The 23,784-nt window shown below is 37.0% G+C and overlaps 1 protein-coding gene across 7 annotated transcripts in view; it reads left to right on the forward strand.

The window, feature by feature from the left end:
- Nucleotides 1-23,784, forward strand: part of CACNA2D1 (calcium voltage-gated channel auxiliary subunit alpha2delta 1) — a 509,819-nt gene that overhangs the window by 481,204 nt on the left and 4,831 nt on the right. For 6 of the 7 annotated variants that reach the window (XM_082692508.1, XM_082692509.1, XM_082692504.1 and 3 more), the window contains 4 exons: nucleotides 742-797; nucleotides 1,197-1,326; nucleotides 3,367-3,476; nucleotides 4,478-4,560. In XM_082692508.1, the coding sequence (XP_082548634.1) occupies nucleotides 742-797; nucleotides 1,197-1,326; nucleotides 3,367-3,476; nucleotides 4,478-4,560 (379 nt within the window). Of the gene's footprint in view, nucleotides 1-741; nucleotides 798-1,196; nucleotides 1,327-3,366; nucleotides 3,477-4,477; nucleotides 4,561-6,273; nucleotides 6,424-23,784 lie in introns of those variants that run through there. The other variant, XM_082692510.1, reaches the window with a different exon arrangement.

A 23,784-nucleotide genomic window follows, 5' to 3' on the forward strand; every position in this document is an offset into this window, starting at 1 on the left:
TATTCTAAATATCATAGTATATGATTTTTTTCTGGCCAGAATCTACCTCTCACCCCCCTTTTTCTAACTAAATTCAATTCCAGGTAATTCTGTACTATTCTATAATATTGGCTCAATTGTCATTTACTATATAAAACTGAAATGAACTGAATCTACCTTCTCGCCCCCCCCCCCTTTTCTAACTAAATTCAGTTCCAAGTAATTCTGTACTATCCTATAGTATTGGCTTAATTGTCATTTACTATAAAACTGAATTGTGCTGTGTGCCTTGGATCATAGGTATATTTTAGTTTATGAATGTCACAGTATGTATCTCCAAATATATTCTATATTGTCAAGTAAAGAGTTCACAGACCAATGGCACAAGGTTGTTTTTGTTTGGTCTTCTGTTTTTCTCCACCTCAGAGTGTTAAAACTAAACTAAGGAAGCACTCCTGAACATGAAACCTATGTCATGAACTGTTGACACCAGAGCTACCACTCCTCCACGATCACATGTCTCCTTAGGTCTCTTCACCCCTGCGTATCCCTCACCTGGTCCTGAACATTTCTGACTTCACAAAATTACACTGTTCTGTAAAATTTAAGAAATACTTATATAAAAATGCTCCTCAACTTTCTATTGGCCAATTCTCCATTCTTTTCTTAACAGATGCAAAAGAAATGTGTACAGGCAAAATTGCTCAGGTTTTATTGTGTAGTTTAGATTTTGATCACTAATCATTCATATTTACAACTTAGGTCTATTCTACAGCAGTTCCTCCTGAGTCTGACCTTTCCACGACTTCTTGAAGCAGGTATGCAAATACTCAGCTATTGTCATAATAATTAAAATTTTGTTTTGGGATGTGCTGAGTTCACCCAACTCAGTGAGAAAATATGTGCATTTGTGTCTATGAAAGAGAGAGAGAGAGCCCACGCATTTGGCAGGTTAGAATCTCTTTGCCAAAACTTAGCTCATGCTTTGGCAACCTTTTTTAAAATGTCCTATTGGCCTCCATTTTGTAACCTCCTATTTATTGAATTTATTGTTATTTATTGGGCATCTGTTAGGGGCTGCTCCTGCCTTATCCAGCAATAAACAAGCCACGAAGAGTGTCCACTCTTATACCCTTGCTTTTCTCTTTGAGGCATAAATGTCTGGGCATGGACCATAGTATCTCCTCGTGGTGATCTGTGTTTTTTGTTTCCCACAGTGGAGATGGAAGAAGAGGACTTCACGGCTTCTCTGTCAAAGCAGAGTTGCATTACTGAACAAACCCAGTATTTCTTCGATAATGATAGCAAATCATTCAGTGGTGTATTAGACTGTGGAAACTGCTCCAGGTAAACATGTCTTCCTTTCAGGAACAGTCCTAGTTCACTAAGAAACTGGATTCACTTTTATAATCATTACAGAAAATGAGGGGGATTATTGTTCACATCGGAGAGACACAGGACCATTTGTAGTTGAAAACAGATCTTTAGTTTGGCTGTAGGTTTCTTAAATTTGCCTTCTATAGATTCATCCTGAGTGGCTAAACTGTCAACTATCACAATAGGATCAAAAAATTGCACTAACTTTGAGGCAGAACCTAGAAAATTTTGGTTGTATTTTACTATATTTTTGTCTAAAAGGACCCTTCTAAGAATTTTTCTGAAGTCATAGAATTAAAGGCACTGACTGTAATAATAATAGAATTATAGTAATTCTGAGTGATTCTAAGCCAAATATATGATCAATCGCTATTTACATTTATTTACTAAGTAGTTTTACAGAAGGGTATTCTTGGGAGGGAGGTGTTTTATTTCTAATTGACAATTGAGTGCATCTTTGAATTAGGATGAAAAAACTAGGAGAAAAATACTACTTCCTAAAAATCAGGTTAATGTTACTCACCAGTAGGCATAACACATCCTGAGTAATTTTTGGAAGAGATTGAGAATTTCATTTGGTTGTGAGGGATAAAAGAAAAAGGCAAGGTGGGATTTTGCAAAGTTTTGAGAGAGAGCAATCCCCCGTGTCACATGATCCCTGAGAACAGAGCAGAGAGGCACAGACTGGGGACACTTGAGGGCAGGTAATTCTAGAAGCAATGTTAACCTAGAGAAGAGGAAATAGGAGGAGGTGAGGTCATATGAGCATGTGAAAGGGCTGGGAGAGTTGCTAGAGGATCCAGACGTTGGTAACAGACGTTTCCAGCAGCGGTTAACTGCAACTAGCATGAATTTTTAACAGACCTGGTCAGTATGACTTTTTGAGTTTTAGCAGATCTCTGTGTTCTAGGAGGATGTTGAAGATAGGAAGAGAAGAGTCAGGCCTCAACTCAAAAAAAAAGATCATACCATCTTGTATAGAATTTAGCATATCCTACTGTCAAGTTCCGCAAACAGAATTGTAGCTGTATGGTTATCTCAAAATTTCAGAATCCTTTGGCCTTTGACTAACAGGGGCCTGGTAATAATCAATTTTTAAAGCACAGGTTGCTAAGTTAAATATAATGTACAGATTTGTAATCAATATACTAAGTTCAATCATGGTGGCTTTGAGTCACTTTATCCTTGTATTCCACATTCAGTGGAGAAAAAGAAAATTCCACTTTTTGGGGAAAATGTATAATCATAAAGTAACGACTCTTAAGCAACCAAGATGAAAATGTTACTGTCATTAAAGGCAACAGAAGCAGCTTAAGACATGGGGGGAAAAAACAGAACAACAACAACAAAAAACCCTACATGGAATTGAAAGCCCTTATTCCATCTGTATCTGTGTTGTCCAGTTTAGTAGTTACAAGCCCGAGAGGCTACTTCAATTATCGATTACAACTAATATTAAACTTGGTGTCTCAGTCCCACTAATCAAATTTCAGGAGCTCCCAAGCCTCAGGTGGCTCTTGTATACCATACTGGACAAAGCAGAAGACATTTCTGTCTCCGTGTTTGTTGAACTGCACTGACCTAACTCTGCCCTTAACTTAGGCAGGATATTTAGACATTTTGGGCTTCTAATTATTTTTTACCTGTAGATTAATGCAGTAATAAATACAATTGCTTAGCCATGTCAAATAAAACATTGATTTTGTGAGTTACAGCAACTCAGGAGGGCTTATTTTGCACTGAGGACTAACGCTTAAAAAATCTATTGCAATTTTCTAGTATTCCAGAGAGGTAAGATGTGCATGCTAATGAATAAAAACATGGTCATGTTTCTCTGCTAAAAATCATTTTCATTTTGTTTCACTATTTATATTGGTGATGATTTGTGCCTCAAGATGTCAGATGTTGGCTTTCATTTTAATATGTAAGATTCTTCGAAAGATTTTGGTTTTTTTCTCCCCAAAAGAAAATGTTCATTTTCTGCAATTTTTAAAAATATTTATTTTACAGAATCTTCCATGTAGAAAAACTCATGAACACCAACTTAATATTCATTATGGTTGAGAGCAAAGGAACTTGTCCCTGCGACACACGACTGCTCATACAGGCAGAGCAGACTTGTATCCTTTTTGGGGTCAGAGATGTTGAAAGAATTGCCATCTTTCAGTAATGCATTCGTAACCCTGTCACATTGTTTATGCTCCAAGAGAAAGACATTCCGATGGCTGTGATTACCCCACAGGGGCAGAATGGACTCCTCACACGAAATCTGGTTTGACTGTGCAGACCTGTGCAGGTACCAGTAGAATGTGAAAGGTTGCCTGCTCCTAGAATGAGGCTTCGTGTAGGTGATAGTACAGGTTTCCAAGGAGATCTGGAAATGGCTTGAGGGGCCACTGAAGGAGCAACTGGTTTGGGGTTCAGTGGTGGTTGGAGAGGTGCTGGGTTTTTGCTCTTGCTAGCCAGGGCTGGTGTGGTAGAAAGCTGTCAACACTCAATGGTTATAAATGGGGGTGGGTGTGATGTATGCCTATGTTGGAATATTATTCAGCCTTAAAAAAAAAAAAATGGGAGGCCTGTCTTGGGCTCCAGCTGCAGTGGTAGTAACAACAAAACTTTCCTGGTTGTAAATATGCTAAAGGACAATGCAATGACTAGTAAATCATTGTGGACAGCAGAGATTCTACAGAGCGCGTACACTCTTTGCATTTACCCCTGTTTTTTCTGGTGGGGAGGGAGAGGGAGTTTGACATTGAGGTTTACTATTAGCAATTAGTTTGTATTTCTGTCTTGCTCCATCAGAGGCAGCCATGTCTTTTCTTGCACTGTTTTATACGTACGAATCTTCTACTCAGCGTCATTTCTTCCTTTCATCCACTTATATTTTGCAAATATCTATTCAGTCCTTGCCCAAGGGCATGCTCTACAGAGTAAAAATAAAAATGATCCCTTTGCAAAGCCACTAGTTTGACAAAAGAAAATTTCTAGAAGTTTACTTTCCTTAAATCCCTAAACACTGGAACTCGTTGTGTTGGACTAGACTAATGACGTAGGTGTCCATTCTTTTGTTGTTTGTGTGAAAAGAGAAAGAAACTTCATATTCCTTAACAAGTGTCTTCAGCTGATGGTCCAGATCCTTGCGATATGGTTAAGCAACCCAGATATCGAAAAGGGCCTGATGTCTGCTTTGATAACAATGTCTTGGTAAGACCAAACATTTATTGTATTAGAATATGAGAAATCAAGTGGTCATTGTCTTCAAGAATTTAAGGAGACAGATTACAGTTTTAACTCAAACATAATCCTAGTGTTTCTCAGTAGCATGATGTACTTGCTGGTCGATAGATTTTTCATTTCAGTATTTTTCACGGTTAGCCTAAGCTTCACAGTTGCTTCTATCTGTCCTTCACACAGAAATTGTACTTTCAAACACATTTCTGGTGAATTTACTAATAATCCACAGTCACAAATCTGACCATTTTAAACACCTTCTCATCAATAGTAATTGACAGTGTGATTTATGATAGGAGTTGCCTCCCTTCGTTTATTCTTGAAGATATAAAAGGTATTTTGTATTAGTTTAGTGTATATAAAACCTTTGAAATAGCTGTTGTCCTATTATCTTTTTTTTTTTTTAACATGGTTTCTGACTCTATCAGAGATTTGTATTTTTTACCTTGCATGATATTAGACCAGGTCAAGTACCAATGGTTAAGTTGGTAAAAATTATACAAAACATCTTTCCCGTGTCTGATGTCAGGATGACCACTGCTTTCCTGTAGGTCAGCAAACGTCCTCTGACAAATACTGTTGTGAGATACTCTGCATACAGTCAGCTGTCTGGTTTTAAAATCATTTTAACCATTAAGAAACTGCATTCTCAAATGTGAAGACCACCTCGTAATCCCTGCTTACTTTTATAAACTAATTTTAAGTCTAATTTTCCTCGATTCTTATTCTTCATGGTGGGCCTCTGCATGAAGTGGCTTGTAGACTCCAAGGATCATGCAAAAAGAGAGCATTGTCTTGGTTATTGTTTATTCTAAAAAAACGTCAGATCACCTCTTGATTAATGTGCACAGATGGAAGCTATAATTTTTTTAGAACAGACTTATCAACCCCATACTTATTTCCTCAAATGAACACATAGCCACCTTTGTCCTCCACCCCAAAATAAGGTATTTCCACAGATACATGAGATGCAATGAGATGACATAGATCAATGAGGAGGAGTAAGGCAAAAAGATGTGTCACAGTAAATCGCAGTTATCTCTGCCTAGACTATTGATCACTTCTCTGTGATGGAGAAAGTGAGTCTGAGTTGCCCCTAACTGTTGTTTTCCATTTTATCTGGTTAGACTTAAAGAACGATCCAGATCTGAGGACTTCTGTTATTCCATCTGCTAGATTTTCAGGAGCTTTGCCCATGTCAAATCAGTCCCCAGAGAATGTTGACTGTGGGCCCAGGGGAGTGCTGCTCATTAAGCAAACTTCATTCGTCAACTATTTGTCAGCACAGACTGAGATTAAATTCAATCGGCTGAACTGGAAAGATTACCTAAAAAGCCCAGTTGCCCGAAATATCTTCAGCTTAGGAGACGATCTGCTCCAAGGCCCTGGAAAGACTGCACTAAGACAAAAAATTGCAGTAGTTCCAGTCTTGTGAATTCTACATTGGGGTGTGTGTGAAAGTACAAGTCTTGCTCAGTAGCTCACTGTGCTAGTCATGGCTCGTGTTGCTTTAGCAGTGAAATACATTGGTAATGCTTATTTTGCAATGGTCACTGTGCATCTGCTCTGGAAGGAGGCTCACATGAACTGCCAACTGCCAGCAAACTGCATGAAATCTCATCTTGTATGTCTTCTTTGTGTTTTCTTTCCTTTTCCTGTACTTGCTACTTTGCCCGTTATTAATAGGATCAACTTATGTGCACAACGAGTCGTGCCTGTACCATGATGTCAGCTCCTATCTTCATTTTACTGCAAGTTTTCATGTGGTGTGGATGGTCAGTCACTTTCTCTAATTTTTCTTTTTGTGTGTGTTTGGCTTGAAATTTTATTAAATAATCCACATCCCTAAATCCATGATGATAAGTGTCCTGAAACCAAGTTGTTAAAATCGCATTACCTATATTGTTTTGTCAATAGCTCAATGCAAGTATTGCTTAAGTTTCTAATCCTAAATCAAGCATATCCTTTTCCTGTGTTTACTTAAAAATCAGTATTTTCTTTTAAGGTTTTATATAAAGATTAAGTCAGCGTGGGGGAAATTATATATGCTTCATGAGGAGAAGTACTGACCAGTAGAGCTGGTCATCTCTATTTTCAAAAGATGCTAACATAGTGTTGGAAAATAACATTAATGATGAACCATTTAAGTTTTATCCAAGTCAGTAATTCAATTTTTTTCCTTTTTAAAAAACAAATATGACTTAATCAACTTTTTATATTTTTACTACCAAAATAGATGTTCCTACTGAAATATTTTAGTATAAGTGCTTCGAATGTGTAAGATCATCTGATTTAGTATCTAGGCTAAAATGATCCTTCATTAACCTTTGCCTAATTTCTCAATTCTATCAGTATGACTGAGTAGATGTTTTGGGGCTTGTGCTCAGGGATTCATGTACAGTTCTACAGTTTCTTTTCTGACACTCTGAAATCATCCTGACTGGTGTTACTGGAGCAACTTCTCTCCTGTCCTTTCTTCACCGCCGTCCAGGTATTCAGTGATTAGGGAACCACTAGATGGAGATATGGCCATTACTGTGAATGGAGTGAGCTCATCAGGGGGCAGGAAAGTAGAGTAGCAGCAGGAATCTCAGAAAACGACTACATTTTTTTTTTCCTAGCTTAATAACGATTTTCAAAGCAAAAGATTCCAAGTGAAAGAAAACTAGATGATTTGGATAATTGAAAGACCAAAATTAATTGATCCCTTCTCCATGGATGTATTTTTAAAATTGATAACAAGGTAGCTATTTGAAGCAAAGTTTTACTGATCCCTGCCCAAGTGATTATACCATTTACATATGAAAATTATAGTAAAAATCCCATTTTCCATGTTCTATTTTTTTATACTTCTCCTTATTTGTGATCATGGTAGAAATGAGCAGAAACAGAGCTAAGGGGAAAAGGTGAGGAATAATGTAAATATTCACTCTACTTCTATCCATCTAGAATTTTTAGGTAAGATATATAGGCAGCTAATTAACACAAAAATATAGGTCAGTTCCCTTTTACCTTTATGTTAAAAATTTACAGGTAAGCATTATCCCCTTAAAAATGTGATTACAAATTTTTCTATGGTATTACTCTTTCTCATCATAACTATAAACTTACCAAGAAAATAAATATCACTGTGGATTCAGCTGGATGGGATCAGTACATTTTAATGAAATAATTTTTATAAGATGGAAAGCACACACATGGGATTCCCTGTTACTATGTCCTTGAGGAATATATCATGAGAAGTCTTGAGAAGGTGATGTAGATGGCATATACTTTACAATAATAAGATTTGGGTTGAGTCTTTAAAAACATAGTTATCAGTATGGAACACCAAATCTAGTTTATGCAATTTGAGTGTTGCTATGATAACATCAAAAGAAGTATCATTTTCTCGGAAATAACCAAGTTGAAAAATAATGTAAACATTATCCCAAAATACTAAGATTAACTGACAGTTGTTCCTGACACTGAGGACCAATAAAGGTGAAAGTCTAAGTAAGCTTCAGCACTAGTCTAGAGCTAACTAGGAATTTGTGGTGGGTGAGATTATGCTCCCAGATTTCTGACATCTTCTAAAGGATCATCTCTACGCACTTCAAGAAGGACTGTCTAAAGTCAAGACCCTTGTATCCTGTGAAGTCCAAAAAGAGTATCAATTATAGATGAGCAGTAATGAGGACTTCATTAAAACCCAAGTGTTCAAATGAGACCTTCTGACAAGATCATTTTGAAGATTTAAGTAGTAAAGAACAACAAAAGAAAAAGAAAGCTAAAGTTTAGGAAACAAGTAAAGCCAGTGAGAAAGTTCATTATTTTATGCAAACCTGATTTATGAAAGCACATCTTTGTGTCCATGAACAAGCAGATGTGTGTATGTAGGTATATGCACATTTAAATAGTTGAACAAATATGCTACCTACTTCATGGATTGATGTGGCAAGTGGGTTATGGTGCTGTGTAGAAGAACAAATTATTTGCTAGACAACTTATTCCTATTAAGAGACTTATTGTGTGGTATCCAGGAGCCTAAATAATTTTAAAGGTACATTTTCTTTGAAGCTGCTGTTGGTGATTTGACATTCCAAAGTTAGCCCTTATCTGGGGGTGGGAGGAGGGGAAAGGTCTCCACCAGTGATTTGCCTTTTGAAGATAATGACTGTAATTCAGTAAATAAGTGAATTACTAATTATTGAGCTCTTACTATATGTAATTAGTTACCCCCAGTTATTCTGGCTTGGGAAAGACAGGCAGATTTAAGAGTTTAGCAATACTTGTTTAACAAGATTTAGGCACTAGTATACATGGTCGTAAAAAGAAAACCTTGGGGCAGAATCATATGAATAAAGGCAAAGGGAATTCTTAGTTAACATATTTATTAAGCCTCTTTTGTGAGACATTTCTAGATGAAAATTACTATCATATTTCAAAATTATATATAATATTAGCACTGCATAGTCTTTCTTTACTTTACTGTGTTAAACTGAAACAAAGTACCAATCTTTATGAGCAAGAAAATCAGTGTTCAGGAAATTTTGGCCTATCCTTAAGTCAGAAAAAATGCTACGGTTTCTCCCACATCAGTGCATTTGTGACTTAATTTCAAGTCGTGTTGTATATGGCTTCTGATGCAGAAAACATGACAGGAAACTGAAGAGACTTTTTAGTGTGAATCAACTTGTGGATTTGAGGGACTCCAATTAACTTATCTGAACCATCCCCCTCCCAGACTGAAACCTTATCTCACACAAGAAATGCAACTGAGCAAATAAATTAAAAAAAAAGAGAGAGAGAGAAATATAAAAATAAAAACAATGGAATCAGAGCCAGAGATAGTCTTTTTTCTTTACATTAATAGGAATTTCTTTGACAAAATACATTGTTAATACATCGATGGGTCTTGTTTGTGTGCTAATTTTCCATCCCATCAAATTAGTACTTACTATACACATCTGAATTAGACCATTCTGCTGGGCATGAGGTATTTGAGATAGTTTATGCTAAAAAATAGGTTTTTAATCTGGAATTCAAATGTAACTGAGCATTGTTTCTTTGATCTTGTTACCCTATCTAGAGGGAAAAGTATTTGAACAAAGAGGAGCAAGTAGGAATTCCCAGAGAAAGTACACAGCTTGCCCCATTGCAAAGACAGTGATATTGGAGCAGAGGAAGTTGGTGAGGGGAGAGGAGTAGAAGAAGATAGAGAGGCAGCCAGGCTTCCTAGGCCTTGCTAAGAAATTTGGATTTTGTGCTGAGAGATTTAAAAAAAAAAAAAAAAACCAATAACAAAAATCTTGATGCATGGTTCTGAGGGGACCACTTTTTGGTAAAAAGATAGTAAAATAGCAAGAGTAGAAGCAGAGACAAAGGAGGCAGCTTTTGAAGGAGTGATGGTGACTGAGAAGTGATGAGTTTGGGAATATCAAGAATGCATGCTGGTGAATTACATTTGAAAAAAGTTTTTTAAAAAGTAGCAATCACAGATGACTTGTTTGCCCTGATCTGTTTCTCCTAGAAGTGTCATTCAGAAAAGTACTATCTTTTTGTGCAAGTTTGAGACCTTTCGGAGACATCAGAGGAGAGGTGGCAGAGATCAGTGTGGAGGTCAGAGGAGAGAATTCAGGTCCAAAGATATAAAAGTGTGAGGTATTCTGATTCTGGTCCAAGCTGGTGACACAAGTCCTGAACTCACTTTATCCCACAGAAACACTAAACCTGTAACTATAAACAAAGCAGTTCCCTCTGAAAGAAATCAAGAATCTGAATGACCCATATCCATTGGGTAAAGGAGAAAATAGCCACATCAAAACAGGTAGGAAAGGCTGAGAAGACGCAGTCTCCATAATCCCCATCTCTGACCTAGCAACATAAAATCGGGAGGGAACTTGTAACTCTGAGCTTTACCCTGAGGAATGAAGGGTTTGGTTTGAACCTCTAGCACTCTAGATGTGGGGTCTCCCCAACAACTACCTCTGAAAGTCTTATAGGGCTTATGTCCATGAGACCCAAAGGACCAAAGAAAGAAACAGCTCTCATCAGGCTCAGATGGACTGACTGTGGCTTTCCTCCCAGGGCTCAGAGAAATGGACTAGACAAAAATGTCCTACTCCCACACTCTCCCTGATAGTGGCTGAAGTATGCAGATATCCTCGATTGCCTGAGGAACTAAGGCTTTTCATTTAGCACATGCCTCCATTTCACCCTATGACACACTCCAGGTCGCTGGTCTCTGCCTGAAAGGAGCTTGTGAACACAGCGGGCATTGGGCTTTTGAGGCTACAACCCAAAGAATAGCCCCACCCTTTACCACTTGGCTGTGGTGGCCAGTATGGCTGATGTTCTCAGATACCACCTAACAGTGGCAAATAAATAGTTCTTAACGCTGTATTCCCCCAGGGCTCAGCAGAGAGAGAGCTGACAAAAATGCTCTTCTATCAGTCATACCCTAAAAGGGAAAGGTCTAACTGCATACCTTAAAAACTGCTGCCTCAGGTTCCAGGCTCTAATCAGCCTACATCTAGGTGCTGTATGAAATCAGCCCCGCCACCATCAGATATCAGCCCACTTCAACTACTGGGAAAGGTGGCTGTTTTATCTAATGCATAGAAACCAACACAGAATAGAAAAAATATGTTCTAAACAGCAACAACAACATAAAACTTTACTAACTGACATTAAGGAGTCAAAATAATAGTCATAAAGATGTTTACCAAAGTCAGAGAAAGACGCATGAACAATAGAAAATATTAAAAAGTACAAAAAAGTCGCAGAGCTGAGGTTAATGTATCTCAGTAATAACATAAAAGATACAAATGACATGAATAGATAGCTAAAAAAAGAGCATTTGACAAAATACAACATTTCAGGGTAAGAACCTTGGTCAGATTGGGGGTATAGAGGAACATCCTTCAACATAATAAAGGCCATATGACAGACACACAGCTAACATACTCACTAGAGGAAAATGTCTCAGAGATAAGACAAGAAGGCCCACGCTCACTGCTCTTATCCAATTTAGTACAGAAGTCCTAGCTAGAATTTTATGCAAGACAAAGAAGTATCAGGGATCCAAATAGGGAAGGAAGAAATAAAACTGCCAGTACTTGCAAATGATATGGTTCTGTATACAGAAAACCCCGAAGACTTCACCCAAAGACATCAGAGAGGAGAAGAGGCAGAGATCAATCAGTGTGGCGGTCTGAGGAGATTTCAGTAAACTTGCAGGATATAAAATCAGAAGTCAGATGCATTTGTATACATTAATAATAAGATATCTGAAAAGAAAACTATCCTAGTTCACCATAGCATCAAAAACAAAGTATTCAGGAATAACTTCAAGAAAGTAAGAGAACCGTACAACGAAAACTTTAAGACTAAGGAAAGGAAGAAGACAAACATAAGTAGATATTCTGTGTTTATGGGTTTAGAGAATAATGTTAAAATGTCCATATTTACCCACTGCCATCTGTGGATTCAATGTACCCCCCATCAAAATACCAACAGCATTCTTCACAGAAATTTAAAAAAAAAAAAAATCTAACACTTTTATGGTCCACAAAAGACCCAAAATACCATAATAATCCTGTGGGAAAAGAACAAACCTGCAGGTATCAGATTTTTTTGATTTTGTACTACAAAGCTACAGTAATCAAAACAGTATAGTACTGGCACAAAAAATGAACACATAGACTAATGGAACAGAAGAGAGCCCAGAAAGAAACCCCAAATACATACAAATACATACATTCAACTAATATTCGGTAGGATAGCCAAGAACACCCAACTGGGGAAAGGATGGTCTCCAGCAAATGGTGCTGGGAAAATAAACACGTGGAGGACAATGGGACTGGACTCCTCTCATACATACTCACAAAAATTAACTCAGAATAAATCACAAACTTCAAGATAGGATACTATAAAAATCCTAGAACATAAAGTAAGAAGAATTTCCTTGACATTGGTCCTGGCAATGATGTTTGGTTACAACACCAAAAGCACAAACAACAAAAACAGAAATCCACAAATGGGACTGTGACAATTTTGAATGTTTCTGCACAGCCAAAGAAACCACTAAAAAAAAGGCATCCTACAGAATGAGGCAAAAAATTACAAGCAATATATCTGTATCTATACATATATATGTCTCTATATATCTCTCTATGTATCGATCTATGACAAGGAGTTAATATCCAGAATATATGAAGAACTCATGAAAGTTTTTAAAAAACCAACAAAAATTGGGCAGGAAAACTAAATAGACATGTTTTCAAAGAAGACATCAAAATGGCCAATGGCTACATGAAAAGATGTTCAGCATCAGCAGTCACCAGGCAAATACAAATCAAAACCACATACTTCTGGCTTAAGGACGTGCACCTTAAAGTATATGAAAGTGGATGGTTAGAAAAACATATTCCATGCAAATATAAATAAAAAGAAAGCTGGGGTAGCTATACTTGGACACAATAGACTTCAAGACAAACACTGTAATAAGATATATTGATATATATTGATAATCAAAATCAATCAAGTAGATGTAACATGTGTAGATATTTATGCACCTGACACAGAGGCATTTAAATATATACAGCAAATATTAACAGACCTAATAGGGGAAGTAGGCAGCAAAGTAATACTAGTAATAGTAGGAATACTGGTAGGGGACTTCAGTTCCCCACTTACCAATGGATAGATCACCCAGACAGAAGATGAACAAGGAAACAGTGGAGTTAAATGACCCATTAGACCAGATGGATTTAAGTGACATTTACAGAACATTCTATCCAAAAGCTGAATACCCTTTCTTTTGAAGTGTGCATGAAACTTCCTTCAGATAGAACATATGTTGGAACACTGAAGGAGCCTTCATACATTTGAGTAGGTTGAAATATCAAGTATCTTTTCTGGCCACAGTTGTATGAAACTTGATATCAACTATATAAAAAAACTGGACAATTCACAAATATGTGGAGATAAAATGGCATGCCACTTAACAACTGTGGGTCAAAGAAAGCAAAAGAGAAATTTTGTATTTTATGTGTGTGTATGTGTGTGTATATGTGTTATATATTTTATTATATATGTATGTTATATATTAAAAACAAATTAGAGACAAATGAAGATGGAAATACACTGAACCAAAATGGGAAGCAGCAAGGCAGTTATAAGAGGAAAGTTTATAGTGATAAAGACCTATACTAAGAATAGAGAATGGTCTCAAATAGATTTATACCTTAAGGATTAAGAACAAACTAAGCTCAGTGCTAGCAGGCAGGAAATAGCAAAGATCATGACAGAAACAACTGAAATAGAAACTTAAAAGACAATAGAAAAGATCAATGAAACAAACTGGCCTTTTGAGAAGATGAAATAGACAAAACCTCAGCTATACTTACCAAAAAAAAAAAAAAAAAAAAAAGATTATAATAAATAAAACTAGAAATAAAAGAGACATCAAAATTGGTATCATAGAAATATAAAGTATCATAACAGACCACTATAAAAATTAAATGGCAAAAATTGGAAAATCCAGAAGAAATTGATAAATTCCTAAAAACATGTAGCCTATCCAGAATGATTCATAAAAAATAGAAAATGTGAACATATCAGTTACTAGTAAGGTGACTAAATCAGCTCTCAAAAACCTCCCAACAATCAAAAGCCCATGAACAGACAGCTTCACTGGTGAATTCTACCAAACATTCAAAGAATTAGTATCAATCCCTCTCAAACTTTCAAAAATAACAGGAGGGAACACTTTCAAATTCGTTTTACAAAGCCTGCCTTACCATAATACCAAAACCAGACAAGGACACCCCAAGATAGTAAATTACAGCTCTAGATATGATGAACCCAGATGCAAAAACTCAATAAAATGTTAGCAGACTGAATTCAGCAATACAAGACCAATGCCATGATCAAGTATGATTTATTACAAGGATGCAAGGACAGTTCAACATTGACAAATCAACCAATGTGATACACCATATTAACAAGATGAAGAATAAAAGTTGTATGATCACAATAATGCAGAAACAGCACTTACAAAATTTAACATCCATTTTGAGAAAAACTCCTCACAAAATTGGTATATAAAGTATATACGTCAGCATAACAAAGGCCTACAGCTAACCTCATATTCAGTGATAAGAACTAACATCACGAACAACACAAGGACGCCCATTCTTGCTCCTTCAGTGCAGTGCTATAAGTTCTAGGCAAAGCAATTAGGTAAGAAAAAAAAAATAAGTGTCCAAATTGTGAAGTAAGAATTAAAACTATCCCTATTTGCCGATGCAATATTTTATATGTAGAAAATCCCAAGGACTCTACCTGTTGGAATAAACAAATTCAGTAATATTGCCAGATTAAAAAAAGGAAGGTAAAAACATCAGTTGAATTTTATACACTAATAAAATATATCAGAGAAGTTGTGAAAATAATTTCATTTACAAATGTATCCAAAAGAATAAAATACCTAGAAATAAATTTAAACAAGGAGGTAAGGGACCTGTACACTACAAACCGTAACATAAAATTGAAGACACGAATAGGAAGATAATTCAGTACTCATGAATTAGAATTATTGTTAAAATGCTCATACCATCCAAAGAATCTGCAATTTCACTTCAATTCCTATCAAAATTTGAACGACATTTTTCACTGAAATAGAACAAACAATTCTAAAATATGAATGAAACCACAAAACCCTAATAGCCAAAGCAATCTTGAGAAACAAGAACAAAGCTAGAGCCATCACACTTTCTTGATTTTTTTTTTTTTTAATATTTTATTTATTTATTTGACAGAGAGAAATCACAAGTAGGCAGAGAGGTAGGCAGAGAGAGGAAGGGAAGCAGGCTCCCTGCTGAGCAGAAAGCCTGATGCAGGGCTCAGTCCCAGGACCCTGGGATCATGACCCAAGCCGAAGGCAGAGGCTTTAACCCACTGAGCCACCCAGGCGCCCCCACTTTCTTGATTTCTACCTATATTATATACATTAATCAAACAGCAGTACTGGTATGTGGATGCACACAGACACACAGACACACACACACACACACACACAGAGATGTACGGATCAATAGAACAAAATAGCCCAGAGGTAAACCCATGTTTATATGTTCAATTATTTTATGACAAAGGAGCCAAGAACATACCATGGGAAAAGAGCAGTCTCTTTCATACATAATACTGGGAACAGCCACACCCAAGGGAATAAAACTGGACCAGTATCTTAGACCGTACACAGAAACCAATTGAAAATGGGTTAACTACCTGAGCTTTAGACTTGAAATAGTAAAACCCCCAGAAGAAAACCTAGGAAGTAAACTCATTGACATGGGTTTTGGCGAGGAATTTTTAAAATTTTACATCAAAGGCAAAGGCAACAAAAGCAAAAATAAACATGGGACTACAGCATAGTTAAAAGCTTCTGCATGGCAAAGGAGACCAACACAGTTGAAAGGCAATCCATGAAATGGGAGGCATTATTTGGTAAGGGGCCAATATCCCAAATATAGGACGCCCCCAAAACAGGCCTGCCTTGTTTTAGTGTACTTTGCTTTATTGCACTTTACACTCATGTAGGGTTTTTGTTTTGTTTTGTTTTGTTTTGTTTTTAACAAACTGAACGTTTGTGGCAACCCTGCATTAAGCAAATTGTACTTGTGTCGTTTTTTTCAATAGCATTTGCTTACATTTGTCTTTATGTCCCATTTTCATAGTTTTCACAATACTTCAAACTTTTTTGCCATAATTATATTTGTTAAGGTGAACTGTGGTCTTTGATATTACCATTGTAATTGCTTTGGGGCACCATAAACCCCGCCTATCTAAGACAACAAATTGTGTGTGTTCTGAATGCTCTAAAGACCAGCTGTTTCCCCAGACCTTTTTCTGTCCTTGGGCCTTCCTGTTCCCTGAGATGAAATGATATTGAAATTAGGCCAATTAATAACACTGTATGGCCTCTAAGTGTTCAAGTGAAAGACAGTGTCACATGTCCCTCACCTTAAATGAAAAGGTAGACATGATTAAGTTTAGTGAGGAAGGCATTTCAAAGGCCAACCCTGGCTCAAACCTACGCCTCTTGCACCAAATATTTGGCCAAGGCATGAATGCAAAGGGAAGGTTCTTGAAGGGAATGAAAAGTGCTGTTCCAGTGAATACACAAATGATAAGAAAGTCAAACAGCCTTATAGCTGACATAGAGAGAGTTTCAGTGGTCTGGATAGGAGATCAAACTAGCCCCAACACTGCCTATGCCAAAGCCTAATCCACAGCAAGCCCTTAATTCTCTTCATTCCTATAAAAGCTTAGAGAGATGAGGAATCTGCAAAAGAAAAATCTGAAGCTAGCGGAGGTTAGTTCTTGAGATTAAAGCAAAGAAGCCAGCTCCGTAACATAATAGTACAAGGTAAAGCAGCAAGTTATCCAGATACTGAGGTAATCAATGCAAGTGGTTATATTAAGCAACAGGTTTTTTAAAAATAAAATTTATTTTATTTCCATTAATTACCATGTAGTATATTAATAGTTTCAGAGGTAGAGTTAAGGAATTCATCAGTTGCATATAATGCCTAGTACTCATTACATCAGGTGCCCCCCTTAATGCCCATCACCCAGTTACCTCATCCCACCACTCATCTCCCCTCTAGCAACTGCCAAACTATAGGAAACAAACAGGGTTGCAACAGGTTTTCAATGTGGATGAAACAGCCTTCTATTGGAAAAAGGTGTCATCTTAATACTTTTATAATTAGAGATGAGAAGTCACTACCCATCTTCAAAGGACTGACTGTCTGTCTTCTTAGGGGCTAATGAGCTGGGGACTTTAAGTTGAAGTCAGTGCTCATTGACCATTGTAAAGATCCCAGGGCCCTTAAGAATTGTGCTCAGTCCACTCTACCTATACTCTATCAATGTAACAACAAAGCTTGGAGAACAGCACATGACAACATGGCTTACTGAACATTTGAAGCCCACTGTTGAGACCTAGTACTTGGCGGGGGGTGGGGGGAGAAATCCCTTTCAAAATATGACAGCACACTGAGAATACACCTGGTTGATGCTAGCCCTCATGGATGACTCTGACCTCAGTAAAGGAAGTAACTGAAGATGGGGTGGAAATGGCAGAAGAACTGGAATTACAAATGTGACTGAATCGGTACAGTTTCACAATAAAACTTGAATGGATGAAGAGTTGCTTCTTCTGGATGAACAAAGTGTTTTCTGGAGATACAATCTCCTGCTGGTGAAGATGCTATTGATATTGTTGAAATGACAACAGAGGAGCTAGGATACTACATAAACTTAGTCAATCAAGGGACAGGGTGTGAGGGGATTGACTTTAATTCTGAAAGTTCTGCTGTGGGTACAGTACTATCAGACAGCATCACAGACTACAGAGAAAGTGTTCCTAAAAGAGTCAGTCAATGCAATAAACTTCATTGTTGTCTTATTTTAAGAAATGGCCATGGCCACCCAAACTTCAGCAACCACCACCCTGACAAGTCAGCAGCCATCAACAATCGAGGCAAAGACCCTTGAATAGGAGAAAAAATAAAAAAGACTCACTGAAAACCCAGATGATGGTTAGCATTTCTTATCACTATAGTTTTTTTTTAAGTGTATGCTTTTTTAGACATAATGCTATTATACACTTAAAAGACAACAGTATAGTATAAACCTAACTTTTATATGCACTGTGAAACCAAAACATTATTTTTTCTTGCATTATTGCAATATACCTTTTATTGAATATCTGCAACTAGAACAGAGCATGCAATATATCCAACGTATGTCTGTACATGAAACAGGCTCAACATCACAGAGCAGAGAAGCACATCAAAACTTTAAGGAGATGCCACTTCACACCTGCTAGAATGACTGTTATCAAATAAGATAAGAGATAACCATTGCCGTCAAGGATGTGGAGAAAGGGAGTCCTCTGTGTTAGTGGTGGGACCGTTAATTGGTACACCACTATGAAAACTGGTATGGGGGTTCCTCGGAAATTAAAAAAACAACGACTGTATGAACTGGTAATTCTTGGTACTCATTTGAAGAAAACTAAAACACTAGAAAAGATATAAGCACCCCTATATTCATTGCAGCATTTTTTTAAAATAGCCAAGATATAGAAACAACCTAAGTGTCCATCCACAGAGGAATGGAAAGAGTGGTATGTAGATAGACAGACGGACACCCAGCCATTTTTGACAACAGTGTTGGAACTTGAGGGCACTTTGCTAAATGAAACAAGCAAGATGAAGATGAATAGTGCATGACATCACTTATATGTGAATTCTATTAAAAATAATAAAACTTAATAACAAAATCAAAGAAACACATCAGCAATAATACAATAATAGTAGGGGACTTTAACACTCCCCTCACTGAAATGGACAGATCATCCAAGCAAAAGATCAGCAAGGAAATAAAGGCCTTAAACGACACACTGGACTAGATGGACATCACAGATATATTCAGAACATTTCATCCCAAAGCAACAGAATACACATTCTTCTCTAGTGCACATGGAACATTCTCCAGAATAGATCACATCCTCGGTCCTAAATCAGGACTCAACCGGTATCAAAAGATTGGGATCATTCCCTGCATATCTTCAGACTACAATGCTCTAAAGCTAGAACTCAACCACAAAAGGAAGTTTGAAAAGAACCCAAATACATGGAGACTAAACAGCATCCTTCTAAAGAATGAATGGGTCAACCGGGAAATTAAAGAAGAATTGAAAAAAATCATGGAAACAAATGATAATGAAAATACAACGGTTCAAAACCTGTGGGACACAACAAAGGCAGTCCTGAGAGGAAAATATATAGCGGTACAAGCCTTTCTCAAGAAACAAGAAAGGTCTCAGGTACACAACCTAACCCTACACCTAAAGGAGCTGGAGAAAGAACAAGAAAGAAACCCTAAGCCCAGCAGGAGAAGAGAAATCATAAAGATCAGAGCAGAAATCAATGAAATCGAAACCAAAAAAACAATAGAACAAATCAACGAAAGTAGGAGCTGGTTCTTTGAAAGAATTAATAAAATTGATAAACCCCTGGCCCGACTTATCAAAAAGAAAAGAGAAAGGACCCAAATAAATAAAATCATGAATGAAAGAGGAGAAATCACAACTAACACCAAAGAAATACAAACTATTATAAGAACATACTATGAGCAACTCTACGCCAATAAATTTGACAATCTGGAAGAAATGGATGCATTCCTAGAAACATATAAACTACCACAACTGAACCAGGAAGAAATAGAAAGCCTGAACAGACCCATAACCAGTAAGGAGATTGAAACAGTCATTAAAAATCTCCAAACAAACAAAAGCCCAGGGCCAGATGGCTTTCCGGGGGAATTCTACCAAACATTTAAAGAAGAACTAATTCCTATTCTCCTGAAACTGTTCCAATAAAATAGAAATGGAAGGAAAACTTCCAAACTCATTTTATGAGGCCAGCATCACCTTGATCCCAAAACCAGACAAGGATCCCACCAAAAAAGAGAGCTATAGACCAATATCCTTGATGAACACAGATGCGAAAATACTCAACAAAATACTAGCCAATAGGATTCAACAGTACATTAAAAAGATTATTCACCACGACCAAGTGGGATTTATTCCAGGGCTGCAAGGTTGGTTCAACATCCGCAAATCAGTCAATGTGATACAACACATCAATAAAAGAAAGAACAAGAACCATATGATACTCTCAATAGATGCTGAAAAAGCATTTGACAAAGTACAGCATCCCTTCCTGATCAAAACTCTTCAAACTGTAGGGATAGAGGGCACATACCTCAATATCATCAAAGCCATCTATGAAAAACCCACCGCAAATATCATTCTCAATGGAGAAAAACTGAAAGCTTTTCCGCTAAGGTCAGGAACACGGCAGGGATGTCCATTATCACCACTGCTATTCAACATAGTACTAGAGGTCCTAGCCTCAGCAATCAGACAACAAAAGGAAATTAAAGGCATCCAAATCGGCAAAGAAGAAGTCAAATTATCACTCTTCGCAGATGATATGATACTATATGTGGAAAACCCAAAAGACTCCACTCCAAAACTGCTAGAACTTGTAAAGGAATTCAGTAAAGTGTCAGGATATAAAATCAATGCACAGAAATCAGTTGCATTTCTCTACAACAACAGCAAGACAGAAGAAAGAGAAATTAAGGAGTCAATCCCATTTACAATTGCACCCAAAACCATAAGATACCTAGGAATAAACCTAACCAAAGAGACACAGAATCTATACTCAGAAAACTATAAAGTACTCATGAAAGAAATTGAGGAAGACACAAAGAAATGGAAAAATGTTCCATGCTCCTGGATTGGAAGAATAAATATTGTGAAAATGTCTATGCTACCTAAAGCAATCTACACATCAAAGTACCATCCATCTTTTTCAAAGAAATGGAACAAATAATTCTAAAATTTATATGGAACCAGAAAAGACCTCGAATAGCCAAAGGGATATTAAAAAAGAAAGCCAACGTTGGTGGCATCACAATTCCGGACTTCAAGCTCTATTACAAAGCTGCCATCATCAAGACAGCATGGTACTGGCACAAAAACAGACACATAGATCAATGGAACAGAATAGAGAGCCCAGAAATAGACCCTCAACTCTATGGTCAACTAATCTTCGACAAAGCAGGAAAGAATGTCCAATGGAAAAAAGACAGCCTCTTCAATAAATGGTGCTGCGAAAATTGGACAGCCACGTGCAGAAAAATGAAATTGGACCATTTCCTTACACCACACACAAAAATAGACTCAAAATGGATGAAGGACCTCAATGTGCGAAAGGAATCCATCAAAATCCTTGAGGAGAACACAGGCAGCAACCTCTTCGACCTCTGCCGCAGCAACATCTTCCTAGGAACAACGCAAAAGGCAAGGGAAGCAAGGGAAAAAATGAACTATTGGGGTTTCATCAAGATTAAAAGCTTTTGCACAGCAAAGGAAACAGTTAACAAAATCAAAAGACAACTGACAGAATGGGAGAAGATCTTTGCAAATGACATATCAGATAAAGGACTAGTGTCCAGAATCTATAAAGAACTTAGCAAACTCAACACCCAAAGAACAAATAATCCAATCAAGAAATGGGCAGAGGACATGAACAGACATTTCTGCAAAGAAGACATCCAGATGGCCAACAGACACATGAAAAAGTGCTCCATATCATTCGGCATCAGGGAAATACAAATCAAAACCACAATGAGATATCACCTCACACCAGTCAGAATGGCTAAAATCAACAAGTCAGGAATTGACAGATGCTGGCGAGGATGCGGAGAAAGGGGAACCCTCCTACACTGTTGGTGGGAATGCAAGCTGGTGCAACCGCTCTGGAAAACAGCATGGAGGTTCCTCAAAATGTTGAAAATAGAACTGCCCTATGACCCAGCAATTGCACTACTGGGTATTTACCCTAAAGATACAAACGTAGTGATCCAAAGGGGCACGTGCACCCGAATGTTTATAGCAGCAATGTCCACAATAGCCAAACTATGGAAAGAACCTAGATGTCCATCAACAGATGAATGGATCAAGAAGATGTGGTATATATACACAATGGAATACTATGCAGCCATCAAAAGAAATGAAATCTTGCCATTTGTGACACCGTGGATGGAACTAGAGCATGTCATGCTTAGCAAAATAAGTCAAGCAGAGAAAGACAACTATCATATGATCTCCCTGATATGAGGAAGTGGTGATGCAACATGGGGGCTTAAGTGGGTAGGAGAAGAATCAATGAAACAAGATGGGATTGGGAGGGAGACAAACTATAAGTGACTCTTAATCTCACAAAACAAACTGAGGGTTGCTGGGGGGAAGGGGTTTTGGAGAAGGGGGTTATGGACATTGAGGAGGGTATGTGCTTTGGTGAGTGCTGTGAAGTGTGTAAACCTGGTGATTCACGGACCTGTACCCCTGGGGATAAAAATATATGTTTATAAAAAAAATAAAAAATTAAAAAAATAATAATAATAAAACTCAATAGAAACCAAGAGAAGAAAAGGAATTGCCAGTGGCTAGGGGAGGTAGGGAGAGGTTGGCAAAAGGATACAAACTTTTGGCTATAAAATGAGTAGTCTGGGGGTCTATTAAAACATGATGACTATATCTAATAAACACTGTAGAACTGAAATCTGCCAAGAGAGTAAAACTTAAGTATCCTCACCAGTTGGGGGAAAACGATAAATATGTGGATAATAGACATGCTAATTATCTGGGGTGGGGGGTAATGTTTTACAATGTCTATCAAATCACCAAAATATGTACTTTAAATATCTTACAATTTTGTCTATTAAAGAGAAAAGTTAACATTTTAAAAGCAAAATGAAAAAATACAAGCAAAATCATTTTCATATTAAGGATAAAATTATGAATTGTTAACAAATGAATGGCATTTAAAACTATAGAACTAGATTAGGTTACTTAGGAAGAAAGTGTAAATTTAAAAAGAGAAGTAACTGCTGGAAAAGTCTAACATGTAGAACGCATGGAGAGTAGTAGGTTGAGCTAAAGACAAGAAGATGAGCCCAAAACACATTTGGAGGAAACCAGATCTGTTGGACAAATATAGATGAGAAAATATTTTAAGGAGAGAATATTGTACATTGCCAAATGCTCATGCAAAGTAAAATAAGATGAGGACCAAGAATGGATCATCATTTTGCGTTACTCTTTAGATTTAGGAGCTACCTTTTGAAAAATAAGTTTTTTTTTAAATAGATTCTTTTGTTTCTTTCAGACTTCTCTTTAACAAACAGAAGTGTTCTGCCTCAAAATGCAGCTCAAGATAGAAATTTTAAGTGTTTTACTGGGGGGGCAGGCACTGTATTAAACCCTAGTGACAAAAAACAAGCCAACATTTTCTTCTCTGCAAGCTCAGAGTCTTTGGAAAATCATTCTGAACATTTTATTTACTCATCTATTTATTTACATAACCTATTACTTGGGTTATTGGATGATGAACCTTGGCATAATGTATTTTTTAACAAGCCTCATATCTACATCTACTTATTTTCCTAAACATCCTTTATGAAATTCAGTAATTAAAAGAAACCAAAGGATGTAGAAAATGTTACAAACACAGAACCTAGGAATAGAAGATAAAGGATAATTCTGCATTTAAAGGCATTTAATGA

Source organism: Mustela nivalis, assembly GCF_964662115.1.
Source record: "Mustela nivalis genome assembly, chromosome: 12".
Taxonomy (NCBI): domain Eukaryota; kingdom Metazoa; phylum Chordata; class Mammalia; order Carnivora; family Mustelidae; genus Mustela; species Mustela nivalis.